General features: G+C 42.3%; 2 protein-coding genes across 4 annotated transcripts in view; one reads left to right on the top strand and one right to left on the bottom strand.

Moving 5' to 3' along the window:
- Pde6c (phosphodiesterase 6C) overlaps positions 1–10193 on the top strand; it is a 49121-nt gene extending 38928 nt beyond the window's left edge. For both annotated transcript variants that reach the window (XM_005063635.2, XM_021224718.2), the window contains 7 exons: positions 156–256; positions 2834–2938; positions 3026–3089; positions 6690–6764; positions 6854–6937; positions 7424–7598; positions 9876–10193. In XM_005063635.2, coding sequence (XP_005063692.1) covers positions 156–256; positions 2834–2938; positions 3026–3089; positions 6690–6764; positions 6854–6937; positions 7424–7598; positions 9876–9937 — 666 coding nt within the window. In that variant the 3' untranslated portion in view covers positions 9938–10193. The remainder of the gene's footprint in view (positions 1–155; positions 257–2833; positions 2939–3025; positions 3090–6689; positions 6765–6853; positions 6938–7423; positions 7599–9875) is intronic.
- A 1745-nt stretch (positions 10194–11938) lies between these two features.
- The window catches only part of LOC101831558 (protein FRA10AC1 homolog), a 29027-nt gene continuing 23180 nt past the window's right edge, over positions 11939–17785 (bottom strand). Inside the window, exons 13-14 of one of the 2 annotated variants that reach the window (XM_040744923.1) lie at positions 13291–13372; positions 11939–12260 (exon numbers count right to left, since the gene is read on the bottom strand). In XM_040744923.1, coding sequence (XP_040600857.1) covers positions 12218–12260; positions 13291–13372 — 125 coding nt within the window. In that variant the 3' untranslated portion in view covers positions 11939–12217. The remainder of the gene's footprint in view (positions 12261–13290; positions 13373–17785) is intronic. The other variant, XM_040744927.1, reaches the window with a different exon arrangement.

Raw genomic sequence — 17785 nt, 5'->3', positions numbered from 1 at the left:
CAATTAAATAAAAATAAATAAATCATTAAAAAAGACACCAAAAAAAATCAAAAGACAGGCTATATCAACTCACTAAGTGTGTTTTGTTTTGTTTTGTTTGTTGAACCAAAGGTCAATTGCTGATTGTATTTTATTGTGAATTGTTCATCTTACAGAGTTTAAACATCTTCCAGAGTCTAAGCAAGCGGCAGTTTGAAACAGTGATCCATTTGTTTGAAGTTGCAATAATAGCCACTGACCTGGCATTGTATTTCAAGTAAGTAGAAGGATGGCTATCAGAGTGCTCCTGAGCCCAGCATGGTTCTACGAGCTGCACTGAAGTTAAGGACTTGTTTATGTGGTTAGAGAGATGACCTGTGAGCATTTGATATTCTTGCAAAGGACTGGAGTTGGATTCTAAGGACCCACACTGGGTGGCTCACAATGGGCTCTAACTCTGGCTTCAGGAATGTGATGTTCCATCTGGCCTCTGTAGGCATCCACACAAATGCATACATTTTAAAAATCAGGCTCTCAAATCTGTTTTCTTTTTGGAATGGCAGTTATCGTCAAAATAGTCAACTGACAGTGAACTTACTCTGTTTTGGAGATATACTTTGAAAGCACAGGCCTGCTGTGTTAAATAGCTTGTGATCTGAAGCACAAACAGAAGGGTACAGAATAATGTCATGAAACTGCACACCATGGCTGTATGTCCCAGTAACTCACCATGGTCTAGAATTTAGTATTAACTGGATTTGTTCAATGCTAGAATGTTTGCCCAGAATTTGGTATTTGCTATTTCAGACTCAGAAATTTGATCTTGCGAGAGTTCTGGATTGAACAATCTTGATGATTCTAACACACAAACTAAACTCACAAAACTTGAGTTTTTACACAAGGAGACCGGATATGCCAAGCATCTACACATTTTCTTCTAAGTGAAATATAATTTTCATGGTGAACACTGACTAGAAAGAGGTAGGCTATTTATAGGATCCAAATATTTGGTGATTTTGGCACTGTCAAATTTTGCCTTGCTAATCGTCCTTAAAAATCTAACCATTAAACAGTCCAGCTATGACTGCAAATGCTTAGGACAACATAATGGTACCCAGACAGACACCCAGGGCTCACAACCCACCAGTGGTGACCCATCATGTTACATGTGCTTCAGAATCCATGGGTCTTTGGTTTTTCTCGAGGCAAGGTTTCTCTGTATGACCCTGGTTATCCTGGAACTCACCTGGAGGCCAGGCTGGTCTCAAACTCAGCATCCACCTGCCTCTGACTCCCAAATGCTGGGATTAAAGGTGTGTGCCACCACCTGGCTCAGAATTGAGTTTTTAAGGACAGAAAGAGAAGCAGTGATATAGTTGGGGCACTCCATCCCCAATTCATCCCAAAGTCCTCTTACCTTCCAAAGAAAGCCATCTGGAACTGGTATGCTCCATGCTTTACCCTCATGTCCCTACGTGGCACTGGCACCATACTGTTTGCAAATATATTTCTGTAACTTGCTCTTCCCACACAGCATTGTTTTTTAAAGATTTGCCTTTTGGTGACATGACACTTGTAGACTGATTAAAAATATTCATGTTGAAGCACTACAAGGCATTCTCTGGCATGTTAGATTCAAGACAAGACCCTGAGGAAACCAAACAAACATACAATTAAAAATGGATGAAAGGGAACGCCAGAGGGCTCAGTAGGTAAAGCAAATGCCATATAGGTATGAAGATCAGAGTTTGGATTCCTCGACACCCATACAAAAAGCTGAGGGTGACATGAAGCAACCGTATCCCCAGCATAAGGAGAGAATGTTAGTGAGGACAGTTGGAAAGGACCCCTCAAGGAGAGACGCCTGATGTCTACCTCTGGCCTTTACACATCAATGTGCACCCATCCTGTCATCCCTACTCACCCCTTACACACAAACATGCACACATACAGATATAGATATATGATAGATGGACAATAGATAGATAGACAGACAGAAAGAAGGAAGGAAGGAAAAGAAAGGGAGAAAGGAAGGAAGGAAGAAAGAAAGAAAGAAAGAGAGAAAGAAAGAAAGGAAGGAAGAAAGAGAGGAAGGAAGGAAGAAAGAAAGAGAGTAAGGAAGGAAGGTTTACTTGGTAATACACAGACAGCCAGTTCATTTGCTTCAATTAGACAGTGTTCAACTGTTGGATAGACAATAATTACCTTATACTCCTCCACACAAGTAAATTCAGATTGTGTCTTATCTCCATTATTGCCCACAATGCCACATTGCAGATCATTGTGCATATATTCAAGTTTCTATACGTAGAGGTGGGGGTGTGGGAAGATGTACATGTATGTTGTGTATGCCGCCTTGCAGTATTGGGCTGCACCGTTTACATCATACCAGCAGCATGTTGAGGCCTCTGGTCCCATATCTGAAGTACTCTTGATCTGGACACATTAGATTTTAGTTTGCTAACCTATTGAGTATGAGTCGATACTCCACTGTTTAGGTCTATGTTTCCCAATTGCCAACGAGACCAGTATTTTGGCTTCTGTGCTTTTGTTGGGAGTGTGTGCTATGATGGTACAGCTCCTAGCTTTTGTGTCTCTGTTTTGCTGTTTTCTTATTTGAACTTTTGGTTTTATTGGATCCAAACTTTCATGGGTTCTCTCCACTCTGTGATTTGTACTTTTTCTGCCTCCAACCCTCTCTATGCCAGAGATAGTCAGAATTGCCTGCTCTCAACCCTGGCTCTTGGCCCCTGCTAGGCAGACAGCCCAAGGCAGAAGGGAACACATAATACAAAAGCACAAACTTAGGATCATTTTCTTTGGAAAAATTGATGCACAGCTGTATCTTTTCCAGGAAGAGAACCATGTTTCAAAAGATTGTTGATGCCTGTGAACAAATGCCACATGAAGAAACCATCAAATACATAACTGCTGACCCAACCAAAAAGGAGGTCATTATGTGAGCAGTCAGAATATTAATTCCATTTTAGCAAAACAGCAGGTTTTGTAATTTTTCTAGTTTAATGTTTTTTCTTTCCTTCATAAGGGCCATGATGATGACTGCCTGTGACCTGTCTGCCATCACTAAACCCTGGGAGGTGCAGAGTCAGGCAAGTCCCACAGCATTTCCTGTCCTGTCACACACCTGTGACTTGTCATATACCTGTGTCCCATCATCACACACCTGAGACCCATCATCACACACCTGAGACCCATCATCACACACACCTGTGACCCATCATCACACACCTGAGACCCATCATCACACACCTGTGACCCATCATCACACACCCATGATACCCATCATCACACACCTGTGACCCATCATCACACACCTGTGACCCATCATCACACACCTGTGACCCATCATCACACACCTATGACCATCATCACACACCTGTGACCCATCATCACACACACCTGTGACCCATCATCACACACCTGTGACCCATCATCACACACACCTGTGACCCATCATCACACACCCATGATACCCATCATCACACACCCATGATACCCATCATCACACACCTGTGACCCATCATCACACACCTGTGACCCATCATCACACACCTGTGACCCATCATCACACACCTGTGACCCATCATCACACACCTGTGACCCATCATCACACACCCATGATACCCATCATCACACACCCATGATACCCATCATCACACACCTGTGACCCATCATCACACACCTGTGACCCATCATCACACACCTGTGACCCATCATCACACACCTGTGACCCATCATCACACACCTGTGACCCATCATCACACACCTGTGACCCATCATCACACACCTGAGACCCATCATCACACACATGTGACCCATCATCACACACACCTGTGACCCATCATCACACACCTGTGACCCATCATCACACACCCATGATACCCATCATCACACACCTGTGACCCATCATCACACACCTGTGACCCATCATCACACACATGTGACCCATCATCACACACCTGTGACCCATCATCACACACCTGTGACCCATTCATCACACACCTGTGACCATCATCACACACCTGAGACCCATCATCACACACACCTGTGACCCATCATCACACACATGTGACCCATTCATCACACACCTGTGACCCATCATCACACACACCTGTGACCCATCATCACACACCCATGATACCCATCATCACACACCTGTGACCCATCATCACACACACCTGTGACCCATCATCACACCTATGATACCCATCATCACACACATGTGACCCATCATCACACACATGTGACCCATCATCACACACCTGTGACCATCATCACACACCTGAGACCCATCATCACATACCTATAACCAGACACTTAGGTGGTACAGTCAGGTAAGTGCAGCAGCATGGCCTGTCCTGTCACATACCTGTGACCCATCACACATCTGTGACCTATCACACACCAGTCTGCCATCATCAAGCCCTGGGAAGTGCAGAGTCAGGCAAACCCTGAGGCATTTCTTTTCTTGTCACACACCTCAGGTTTTGCCTAAATCCCATGAAGGGCCACAGGGTATTCTTTGGCAAACCCAGAGTCCTCTTCTGGTCTTTACAAACAGTAACAGGTCAGTGGGTCATAGGAGTATGTCTCAGAACAAGGGAAATACAGAAGGCTTTGCAAAGAAAATGGAGGGGTGGTGAAAGTGGGGTACAGAATTCCTTATTATTGAACAAGCTATAAAATATTTATGTAGGAGGATACAGGATTCAGTGATAGCCTGGGCTACATAATAAGGCCTATTAAATGACCTCAACGTGTGAGCTCTTCAGTAGGCAGGTAAGTCAGAACAGGCCCTGGTGGAAGGGATTGTTCACTCTACTTAGCTGGCATTGCTCCCTGGGCTCTTCTGGAAGGTGCTGACTGAGCATCCACATTCAGGTCTGTTCTTTATCTACTTGGGGTGAGGCCAAGGGTGAAGGTGAGGCTTAGCTACTTGCTTTCTCATTAATTGGTTGGAAGAAGCTGCCTTTTTCAATGACACCTAGGTGAAACCATCTGCAGAGGAGCCAGAGTTACCTTGGTTCAGTGACCCATCCTGATTGTTATGTTAGAAAGAAAAAGTCATTTGGAACCCATTGTGGGGGAGGACAAATACTTTTTTCCCCAGCCATCCTTGGTTTGTGGTTGCAGTAAAAGTAAAAGTAGCTATGTAAAAGAAGGCCTGCAAAGAGAAAAGTATATACATTTATGTAAGCTTTACATACAGGACACGGGAGTCTTCATAAGCAAACAAAGAAGGAAATCATCCTCATATATTTTTGAATAACCTTTAAATTGTGTGTGCCTGTGTGTGTTTGTGTGGGGGGGAGAGAGAGGGAGTGGGAGGTAGGGAGTGGGAGAGAGGGAGAGAGTTTACCCATGTGGTGCTGCAGGAGAAAGCATCATAGGATCTCCTAGAGCTGGGGTTACAGGAAGCTGTGAGCCCATGTGGGTGATGGGAACAAAACTCAGGTCCTCTGGAAGAGCAGGAGTGGAAGCCAGAGACCAAAGCTGGGATGTCTTTCTCAAACACTCTCCACCTTAATTTTTGAGATAAGGTCTCTTTACGGAACCCGGAACTTGCTGTGTGAGCTAAACTCACTTATTTGTTTTTAAGAAGTACTTTTTTTTTTTTGAGCTGGTTGTGACGATACATACCTGTAATGCCAGCACCTGAGACAATGAGACAGGATGACTGTCAGTTCAAGGCTACCCCGGGTAGTGTAACAAGACACTGTCTCAAAACGAAAAACAAAAAAAAAACAGAAACAAGCACGAGATACAGATGGGAACTTTGGCCTGGAGACATAAGTTCATCTTCCCCGACAGAGTGCACAGGCCTGTCTGTCATTATCTGTCCCTCTCTCACCCTCCTGGGGTCATTACCCATCACCCCATGCTGTCATGACACACTCCAAGCTCTGGGATAAGACCCAGGCAGTCTGTATCTCCCTGTGTACAGCCTTCTCCTCCTTTTTGCCTAGAGATCTACTGCTCACTCTCATGGTACAACAGAAATGCCGCCTCCCTCTGGCCTGATGTGCCTCTTTCCTTCTCCACAGCAGTAAGCCTGTTAGGGTTGTAGAAGGTACCACACTGAGGACAAACTGTTCTCACTATACTGTAAGCATCTGAAAGACAAGGTTCCATCTCTTCCTTCATGGCAAGCCTGGCTTCCACCAATGTCAGGTAGTTAACAAATGCCTGTCAATCAAGCTATATTCATTTTTTACATGAATTAACACTTGATTATCCTCACATGCTGTCAAGATACATGTGCACCAATCTCTCTCTCTCTCTCTCTCTCTCTCTCTCTCTCTCTCTCTGTGTGTGTGTGTGTGTGTGTGTGTGTGTTCATCATATGCAAACCTATGCTAGATGACCACAGCCGCTAAGAGGATTGGAAAATGTGAGGGCTCGAGGCATCTTGGTTTGAGAAACTCCTATCACCCCTCTTAATTGAGAAGTGATAGCAATACAAATAGAAGATATACTCTTAGAGTCCAGAACCCTCGAATGGGAAGAAAACCCCTCCCCATTTCAGTATAACCTGTAAGTAGCATCTTTTTTACAGCTTCAGAGAAGCTGGCTTGATGATACCGAAAGCATTGACAGGACAATCTTAGCCTTAGATGTCAATCATGCTAACATGGCAAAAGCTCTCTGCTAACAATGGGTATCACAAACCATGCCTCTGTCTTTTGCAGGTAGCACTTCTCGTTGCAAACGAATTTTGGGAACAAGGTGATTTGGAAAGGACAGTGCTGCAGCAGCAACCAATTGTAAAGACCTTGTCATAGCAGTGTCACTTATTAAAAACTCTCCCTAAATCTCAGGAAAACATCTTAAAAGGATTTACTTCTCTTTCTAGCCTATGATGGACAGAAACAAAAAAGATGAGCTCCCCAAACTTCAAGTGGGATTTATTGATTTTGTTTGTACATTTGTGTATAAGGTACGTAAACAAATTATTTGAATTAACTGGATAATCATTTAAATGAGAATTTTCCTTTCAAAGCATAACTAGAGTGAGTCAGGTGTGGTGGTGCACACCTGTAATCTCAGCCCTCAGGAGGCAGGGGGATCAAGAGTTCAAAGTCACCTTGGACTACAAGTTTTAGGCCAGCCTGGGCTATACAGCAAGACCTTGCCTAAAAAACAAAAAGCTAATTGAAGTAAAAAAAAAAAAAGTTACCAGTGAAGAAAACCACTAGGTCATTTCCTCCATTGACTTTGGTTTGTTCAGAGTGGAATAAAATGTGGGAGAACTCAAATGTTAACCACGCACATACCTACTTGACAGACAGCACCTGCCTTTCCCAAGCCAGGGAAGCACCCAGGCTCACCCCGCACCTCCAGACCCCACCCACCTCACCGCTGCTCTTCTACACCAAAGTCAACGAGATGCTTAACTAGTTTCCCCGCCTCAAATCCTCTGCAGGAGTTCTCACGGTTTCACAAGGAAATCACCCCCATGCTGACCGGCCTTCAGAAGAACAGAGTGGAATGGAAGTCACTAGCGGAGGAGTATGAGGCGAAGGAGGAGTATGAGGCGAAGGCGAGGGTGACCGAGGAGGAGGTAGCAAAGCAGGAAGGAGGAGCCGTGCGTGGAAAAGGTTAGTTGGAACCCAGCAGCCAGAAGCGGGGGTGGGGGGTTGAGGGGGCGGGGGTGTAGGTGTCACAGGACAAAAGTACGGAATGGAAGTGCTAACAGGAAGACTGCTTTGCTGATGCAGGCAGGGGAGTTTAAGAAGTCTGCAGTTTTCAGGGTTGGTTTGCCCCCAGACAAGATCTTATACAACTCCAGGAGTTGACAGGCCCAGACTGGTCCAGGTGCTTCTAGAGGGCATTAGCACCCTCTAGAAGGTGGCTCTAGGGCATCTCTAGAAAACATGGCTCAGAAGGTCAGGAATAGATGAGAGAACACAGTGCAAGACTGATGTATCGTCTGTTCCTACCTCCCCGGCTGAGATGTATGTACCACCGTGACCAGCTTTCTCACACGGGTATTGGGAATCAAACTCAGGTCCTTGTGTTTGAGGCAGCAAACCCTTTTCCTACTGAGATATTTCCTCAGGCTGCCATGTTATTGTCCATCTCCAAAGGTTAGCACTGTAACAATTTTGTAAACTGTCCTATTGGCATAGAAGAAACCTCTGGGTGGAAGGCCCTACAAGAACATGCTTCTACACAACTGCACCATTTGGCCAGATTTTAAGCAGTTCATTTAGAGTGGGAATATTTGCCTTATCAAAGTTACAGGTGTCCCTCAACAGTGAGAGTTTCTGATGCCTTCATGCCCACTCATCAAAATAGTCACAGGGTATGTGTTCTCACAAAGCTGTGTTAGATAGGTCTTGGGGAACGACAGAGACCTTCTCTCCAAGCTCTTGCTTCTAAAGGGAGAGAGCTGGGCATTAAGCAACCAATTTGAAGTCTGACAGTGAGCCGTGGTGAAAGCACAGGAAGGTGTCCCTGAAAAGGGGTGTCTGTGCTGAGGTCCCACAACGTAAGTCCCAACTCGTACAAAGGAGCAGAGGTGAGTGGAGAAGAAAAAAAATAAGATCTGCAAAATTACTACTGAAGTGGGAATAAGCTTGGTGTGGCAGAATCATTTAAAAACACATTCGTGTGTAGTGAAGAGGGGATGGAAAGTTAAGTACCAGGTACCAATGGAGCTGGTAGTGTCAGCAGTGGCTGATGTGGATGGACAGGGAACAGCCTGCAGCCAGCTGCTTTACAGTCAGGAGGGGTTAGCACAGGGAGGTCTGCCCTGCTCTTCAGGAAGACAGGAGATTTTGACTAATTTGTTAAACTTCTGAAGTTACTTTGTCTCCCCTGTTAGAATATGAGTCCATGAGGAGAAATTCCTTAGGACTAAAAGTTTGATGATAAAGATACTGCCACCTTTTCCAAGCGGCTCCTATATTTATTTAGTCTTCATTCTTTAATACAACATTTTTATTAATTCTTTGATAATTTCATGTATGTATACAATGTATTTGGATTGTTTTGACTGCAGTCCATCCCCTAATTCCTCCCAGAGTGGACACAGGTCTTCTATACATTATTTGCATACATTTATTTTTATTTTCTGTCTCTTACTTGAATTCTTTGAGAATTAAGGCCATTGTGTTCCTGGGCTTCAGGTTTTGTACCTCTGGCTCAGATTCCAGCTTGTTTAATTTCACTGAAACACTGACATGGTAACTGAGTGACCGCTTATCAAGTTTTATTTTACTTTGCTTTTTGAGAGTCTCACAATGTAGCCTAGACTGTCTGGAACTCACAAAGACCTGCCTGTCTCTGCCTTCTGAATGCTAGGATTACAGGTGTGTACTACCACATCTGGCACTTGGCTATCTCTGTATCAAAAACGTTTTTTTTATACAAAGCCTCACCATGTAGCCTTGACTGTCCTAGAATTCACAGTGGCTTCAAACTCACTGAGATCCATCCGCCTACCTCTGCCTCCCAAGTGCTGGGATTAAAGGCGTGCGCCACCACACCTGGCTCTTACATTTTACTACGTTTTCCCCAATTCATGTATGAGTGTTTTGCCTGCATGTGTATGTGCACCACGTGCCTGGTGCGTACAGAGAGCAGGAGAGGGTTCAGATCCCTTGGAATGGGGTTACAGATGGTGGAGAGCCACCATGTGTGTACTGAGAATCAAACCTGGGACTTCTGCAATAGCAACAAGGGCTCTAAACTGCTGAGCCATCTCTAGCTCCTTGACTTTCATTTTTAAGTGAGCCATGTGAATAAAAAACGGTTTTAAACAGTCAAACCATTGGGGTTTTTATAAGCTAGTATTAATTATAGACCTGGCACAGATAAAAGCATTATATCATACTGACTCCTAATAAAGTTTTTTTCTGGTTTTTCACTAGCTGCCACAGATTTAGGAGGTGGCACCAATGACAGAAAGTCTAAAACGTGCTTAATGTTGTAATACAACCCAACTGGTTTATATTTCAAGCATCATCTTAGTTTCCAAGAAAAAAAGCATTCAAACGAACCTTGCTGAATTCTGTCCAGTCACCCTGAAGTAACAAAACAGAAACATCCCCAGAGACACTGCCATGTGACTATCCACAGAATATCTACTGCTGACCTAGAAACTCTGTGAGGTAAATAAAGTTTAAAGAACAAAAACAATGAATTTTCTGCCAGTTTGTGTTAAATTAAAAATTTCAATCTTGAAATGAGTCACAAGATATATTAAGATTTATTTATATGTATGTGTCTATGTGAGTCTATGTGATGTGTGTGCCTCTGCTGGTGAAGGCCAGAAGAAGGCTTCAGATGCCCACAAACTTGAGTTACAGGCAGTTATGAGTCACCTGACATGGGTTCTGGGATCCCAAGAGGGGTCCTCTGGGAGAACAGCAAGTGGTAGTAACTCCTGCGCCATCTCCAGCCTGAGCCCCAAGTATGAAATAGCTTACTATGTAATGAGCCAAATCATGAAGCAGCTGCACAGTGGATGTCAAACATCACAGACTCCTTCAAACATGACTCCCATTAACTGTCAAGACCATGCTGGGAAAACCCACAGAAACAACTGACCTGAGCAAGTGGGAGCTCATGGACCCCAGTCTGACAGCATAGGACTGAACCAGGTCCCCTGAACGTGGGTGTCAGTCTATGGGGCCTCTGGCAGTGGAACCAGTATTTATTCCTAGTGCATGAATGGGCTTTGGGAGCCCAATCCCTATGGAGGGAAACTCTCTCTGCCTATTTGCTCTGCCTCTCAGGGCCTCAGTCCTGCTCCAAATGATGTGACAGACTTTGATGATCCCTCATGGAAGGCCTCATCCTCCCTGGGAAGTGGATGGGGAGAATGGGAGGACGGGAGGGAGAGGGAACTGGGATTAATATGAAAATAAGATTATTTTTAATTTAAATAATTTAAAAAAGCCATTTGTGCTGGGTGGTGGTGGCGCACGCCTATAATTCCAGCACTCTGGAGGCAGAGGCAGGCGGATCTCTGTGAGTTCCAGGCCAGGCTGGACCGATAGCCTCCAAAACAATACAGAGAAACCCTGTCTCGTAAAACCAAAAAAAAAAAAAAAAAAAAAGCCATTTGCTAAGCAATGGAGTCAGTCTGCAGAGGCTGGCCCCCTGTAGCTAGAAAGGCTAGCCATCATCCAAAGAGTGCCTCTGTGTGTTCTTCATCCTCTGTGTCTTCATCATCCAAAGAGTGCCTCTGTGTCTTCTTCATCCTCTGTGTCTTCATCATCCAAAGAGTGCCTCTGTGTGTTCTTCATCCTCTGTGTCTTCATCATCCAAAGAGTGCCTCTGTGTCTTCATCATCCTCTGTGTCTTCATCATCCAAAGAGTGCCTCTGTGTCTTCTTCATCCTCTGTGTCTTCATCATCCAAAGAGTGCCTCTGTGTCTTCATCATCCAAAGAGTGCCTCTGTGTGTTCTTTTCAGGGACCCGTGTGAACCCACACCTGATACACAAGAAGATCGCTGTGATTTTTACCTAATGATCGGAATTCACACGTGAACTTAATATCAAAACTATGTTTTCATTCCAAAATATATTGTTCTATTGTAAAATGATGTGTAGTCTTCCCAGTTACCATTTAATTTCGCACAACTCTATTTTCTGATGATCATTGGACGATGAATATTCTTTTATTGTAAGAATAGGAATTCCAGTACTAATACCAACTTTGATGTTGGACATTTCAGATAATTTCCCTTACAAATAAAATTCCTTTTTATTCAGTGTAAGCAATAAGCTGAAGAACATCTTCAAGAAATGAGGAACTTTTACACAATACTTAACACCAGTACAGCCGACACTAATTTACCATTTTCTGCTGGTTCAGAAAGGACTGTAATAGCTCAGCACAGCGCCTCATGCCTAACAGAAGCCTGGTCAGCAGCTATAGAGTAAATGAACAACTGTCTGATAAAAGAAAAGACTCTGACATCAACCATTTTAAAACCAGACACTAAATAATTTATTTACAGTTTAATGCCAATTACTCCATGTTCAAATGCCACTTAAAACAGTGCATCATATACTGGAGAGCTATGGCCAAAACAGATTTGTACATAAGCAACCAAGATGCTACATAAACAAAGGAGGAAGTGTCTGAAACAGTCCCTGAGCCTCCGAAACATCTGTCCGTGGCTGTCCAGACTCAACGGCAATGGGCATGTTCATGGAGTTTCATAGTACGCTTCCTCACCAAGGAATGAGCCTCTCTCTCTGCTCATAGAAACAAGTCCTGAAAATAATCATCAAATTCTTCTTCCCTATTAAAAAAGTACAAACATTGATTATAATCAAGAGTACTCAAAATAATAAAAATTAAATTAAAAAAATCAATAGAGTAAAAAATTAGGTACATTATGAGATTAATAAAAACAAAATATTTTCAGTATACTAGCTGGTCATTCTACATACCAATATGTTTTCATAATTCAAATAATTTGGAGTTTCTAGACAAACATCTATTCTCAAAACTGTTAAAATTGGAATATCTCACATGCTGGTACCTCTCTCAAAGGCCCTCAGTTTTCTTTGAAATACTGTGTAAAACACTATTGCTTCTCTTTGCTCTTTTGGTTGACCTTATATCTTCTCTGTTCACTATTTCAAATTATAACCTGCTTAAGAAATGCATGAAACAGAAACTAACTATGTTAAAAAAAAATACAAGTCTTACTCCCAGGAATGTGAGAACATTTGCTCAGGCCACAGTCTTTATTAGCCTGGGAATAGTAAATACGTATTTGTGTTAGAAAAGTTTATGTCTAAACACAAGAACAGAACTTTGAGGGGACATTACTTTCAGTATAACCTGTCAAGTACAGTGAGAAGCATCAAGCAATAAACAACGTAGTGTTTGCAGCCAAGTATTGCAGGCTTTGCATCAGCCGCTGCACACAGCAAGTGTTATCTGCTGTTGGGAGGCTGGGAGGCGTGTTGGCAAGGATTCTCCTACTCCTGTGTAAACCTTCAAGGGGCTCCCCAGCATGGGTCAGGAGAATCATAACATCAAGAGACAGGCTGTCTTAGATGCCAGGGAACAGCGCCCTCAGAAGGAATCCAAGCAAGAACAGAGGGTTGTCTGTTAAAGTGAACGGATGTTGGGCCCACTGGCTCTTTAGAGCCAAGAATAATGGCTGGTAATAAACTTCCACCTTACCAGGGCAGGGAGTCTTTGGCACTGAATAAACACTCATAGCATTAAATATTTTCATTAAGTGATACCAAGAACAGCTGTATCCACAGCCTCCTCGGCTGACGACAGAAGGGAGCATCTATGAATCTCAGACTTACTGTGACTTTTCATCTGTCTCTGGCAGAGGGCCCTTCCACAGCTCAGATTCTGAAGCACTGTCTTCCTCATCCGTGTTTCCTGCTCATTTACAAGAACAGGCTTTTAACATAGCACATCTTGAATCATTTACCAGTGCAATTAGCTTAACTATGAATTTAACAGTAACAGCTAAATTCCTTGGAAATTTAAGTTATCCCTCCAGATATGATAAAATTTAAAAATTAAACAATATGAGAAATATCAGAGTCTCAGCAAAAAGGGAATGGAACTAATGTTACACTGAACAAAAGGAAAAGCTGATTTGCTTATTTCCTTGATCATACAACAGAAATGAAATGAAGATTTACATAGAGAACTTATCTGTATTAGGACCAACACTCAAGAACAGCTCCTTTAGACTAATGGTTGTCATTGAAAAGAGGTCACTGATGTGATGATGGGATAGTTTGTCTGCTGATAATATATTATCTAGTGTTGAGTAAATTTTAGTTAAATATTGGTGATTCATTTGAGGTCTAATTTTTAATATTTTAAAATATGAATATATTATTTTTACTGATTTTAGAGGTAATATGTGCTCACTGTCTAAAATAAAAGTGATTTGAAAATGTTTAAAGAACAAAGGAAAAGTTATCCCGAGCTTACCGGTAATACTATCATACTATCATCATTTAAGTCTGGTTGGCCCATACAAACTTATGCTGCCTAAGTTTACATTTTATATATATTGCACCTTTTAAAATAATTTGGAGTACTGTACATGTTTTGTGTAACTATAAAAGATTTGAGATAGTTTTCCTTGACTATATATCTATATCTATAGATAGATATATGTATATGTGTGTGTGTCTCAGTTTTTATAATTAAGATTTTTATTTTTAACGATGCACATGTGTGTACAGGTGTCTGCAGAAGCCTGAGGTGTCAGAACTCCCAAAGAAGGTCCTGGCAACTGAACTTGAGTCCTCTGTAAGACCAATGTATGCTTTAACTATAGAGCCAACAGCCCCACGAAAGCTTTAAACAAATAAGTAAACAACAAAACAAAACAAAATAGAAACAGCTATACAGAATTGGATTAACCAATCCTCAATTCCTGATTGGTGGGGATTTAGGATGCTCTCCTTTTCTATTTTTATCGAGGGGGCAATGCTAGTAATTAAACCCAGGGTCTTAAATGCTACTGTAGGCTCCACAGTGGGACCACAGCCCAGCCGAATTGTTCCTCTTGTTGCATGATGTACATTTCTGTCCGCATTTATCTGAGGTGCTCATCTATTCCAAATAAAATTTCAAATTCCAAAAGCAGCATCACTGGCCACCAGACCTATGCTCTAAAGCAGTCATAGGGCCAGTTTTACTGCAGAAGAAAGGTTACTGAGTCTCCATTCTCCTGAACAACGTCTGAAAAAGCCTCTTTCCTCTCAGGACAGGCTGTTATAATTAAAGTAATAAACATCCTTTTTACAAGATGTCTGACAAATGTATTTTCGTAAGGTAACTGCAGTCTCAGAGGCTTAGTTACTTGTGCTCAACCTAACACACTATGCTCTTTACAAACCTTAACTTACACGACCTCGATGATTAACAGTCAAGAATGACATTACAAGAGATAATCCCCTTGTAGGAGTTAACACTGGAGTTCCGACTTAACTCAGATTTAGCTTGTCAGTACAGAATGTCCCTAAGTTCAGCGCGGCACAAAAATAAAGCAACATTGATTTGTCACGGTGGTGCTAGCCTTTTACCTGCTGGACTCTGATCCTGGAATCAATGTGTACGCCTGAACTTTGATCCTAACTCAATATGTTGTGGCACCGATTTTAACAAATAGCAGGGGAAGGGAGCTATGTATGTACAAACGGTGGTGAAACTATAAAGTCTTGGAGGAAGATTCTTGTTCTGTGACAGCCATCACTACAGTTCCCAGTGTCTTGAACTGATAACACAGGAAGAGAATATATAATCTTCAACTCACTGAGATAAGAATGCCTAATAAATTCATCACTCTGGTATTACTGTTAAGATGTCAGAGAACAGAACCTACACGACCTTTAAAATCCAGCAGCTGATTTTAAAAAGTTTTATACTATAAACCGCTACTGTTCACTCTTGTTCCCTTCCAAGAATACGTTCCACCAGTCAGCTTTCCCACACCAATTTCCTTTGTATGAGTGATTTGCTTACATGTGTGGTGTATATAGGTTTACATGTATGTGTGCATGCATGGAGGCTTTTCCACACTAATTTCCTTTGTATGAATGTTTGTCTGTGTGTGTGGTATCTATAGGTCTATGAGTGTGTGCATGTATGGAGACCAGAGGTCATCTTCCAGGACTGTTCCTTGGGTATTGTCCACTTTTTTTTTTTTTTTTTGAGAAAGGGTCTTTCACTGGCCTTGAATTCACTAAATAGGCAAGGCTGGCTGACAAGTACCCAGAGATCTGCCTGTCTTCACCTCCTAAGCACTAGGATTGAAAGTGTGTGGTACCATACCTGGACCATTTGTCTTTACACTTGGCTGTGTGTGCATGAGGTGTGCACATGCAGGACACAGTATGGAGATCAGACAACAAGCTGTGGAAGCCAGTTCTCTCCCACTGCCATGGGGGCTGCAGGGATCAAACCTGTCAGGTTGGTGGCAAGCACCTTTACCGACTGAGCTGACCTTAGCCCAGGTTTTAAAGTGGGTTCTGAGGATGGAATTTAGTTTCTCTTGTTTCATGGAAGCACTGTACCAAATGGACCACTGACCCAGCCCTGTACATTTCTGAAACCAGATAATACAACTCTACTTTTGAAAAGTTGAATCACCTTCAAATAAATCCCACTGAGAGAGTATTCACTGAAAAAGTGCCCAAGTTGCCTCAGAGAATCCAATGCACAGGATTATAGTAAGTGATCTGTGAAGTTCCTTCCACCCTGTGAACCTAAAATTTCCTCATTACCTGAGGGTGACAGTCACTACAAACACTGCTATAACTAACCAACACCAGGGGTGACAAAGAGCACTGCTAAGGAATGATAAATAGAATGGCTAATACACAATGACATCCTTACAGTATCACTGTCAAGTCTCTGCAGTAATTATTAGTAAGAACCTATAGTTCCTTTTTTCTTCACATTTTGTGTGTGTGTGTGTGAAATGTGGTGTGAAAATGCCACAGTGCACGTGTGCAGGTCAGAGGACATGTGAGTTCCAAGGATTGAACCCAGGTCATCAGGCTTGGCAGCAACAGCCTTTATTTGTTGAGCCATGATGTGCTGCTCTATTGGTCTCTGTGGATCTTTTCATCAGCACTACCTACGAAAATAAATCCATTCACTGTAACACTTCCCATAACAAGTAGTGTGTAGTCTGTCTCCTGAGATAGCTCACTTCCTCTGTTCCTTTTATCAGACAGCTCCAAGCAACAGTCTTCCTTAAACCGACACAAAAATATGTTTTCAGGCCATTTTTATCTATAGAATCTAGTTCTGTAAACCAATCACCAAAAATAAATCTCCCACATAGTAACAGCCTCCAAACACCTCCAATTTCCACATCCTCCTCCTCCCTCTGGCCTCACTCCTTCAATTTTCTCTAAACTAAACATCTATAGTTTCACCAACATTCTCCCCACAGCACAATTTCAGTTCTCCTAACACATTGGCTGCTTTGTGTCTGTTCTACCTTAGCTTTTGATGACATCCTTGGTATGGCACTTAAATGCTTTGGGTTTTCCTGAATGCTTGCATTTTGTGGATACTATAACTAAAAACTTACTCCACTGATGAAATGGTGAATGTCTGTAATAACTATAAGAACCAGACAGGCGCTAACTTTTGAGTTGATCAATTCTAGAGAGCAAATACAGACTCTGTTTAATGTCTGGCATTTTTCTTTTTGCTGGCATTGCAACAGAACTACAGGTTATCAAGGACTTCCTTTGTGTACGCACAGGCCTTGTGTGGGTGTCTTCTCTTTTGACAATAATTCAATGAAGCTGGCCTGTTTACACAACCATTCTACAAAAGTAAGACATGGACAGATCAATCATTTAAGAAGGATCTATCTCTTTGTCTATTCTGTCAAAATTACAATGTAAACAATAGGCCTACATTTGACTCACCAATAATGAACAGTTATCGATAGTAAATAACAAAAAGGTACTGTGTTGGGAATTATAAACTTTAATCTAACCTTATCTTAGACATTAACTGCTTAGCCTTGGATAATTTGCTTGAGTTTTCTGGTTCTCAGGGGATCTAATGAATAGCCTAGAGCTTAACTCACCACAAATGGATGTCCTCTAACTGGGTACAGTGCCATATGCCTGTAATTCTAGAAATTTGGGAGACTGAGACAGAAGGATCATGAACTCAAGAAGAGCTAAACCTTGTCTCAAATATGTACAAATTTTTAAGCAATAAAAACAATATTTTAAAATGGAGGGGAAGGGGCAATGCTGGAGAGATGAGATGGCTCAGTGTAAAGTGAATACGGTTCTTTCA

Source organism: Mesocricetus auratus, unplaced genomic scaffold (assembly GCF_017639785.1).
Source record: "Mesocricetus auratus isolate SY011 unplaced genomic scaffold, BCM_Maur_2.0 Super-Scaffold_4256, whole genome shotgun sequence".
NCBI classification, from domain to species: Eukaryota; Metazoa; Chordata; class Mammalia; order Rodentia; family Cricetidae; genus Mesocricetus; species Mesocricetus auratus.
The sequence above is the reverse complement of the archived record's forward strand: the minus strand, read 5'-3'. Positions and strand labels throughout refer to the sequence as shown.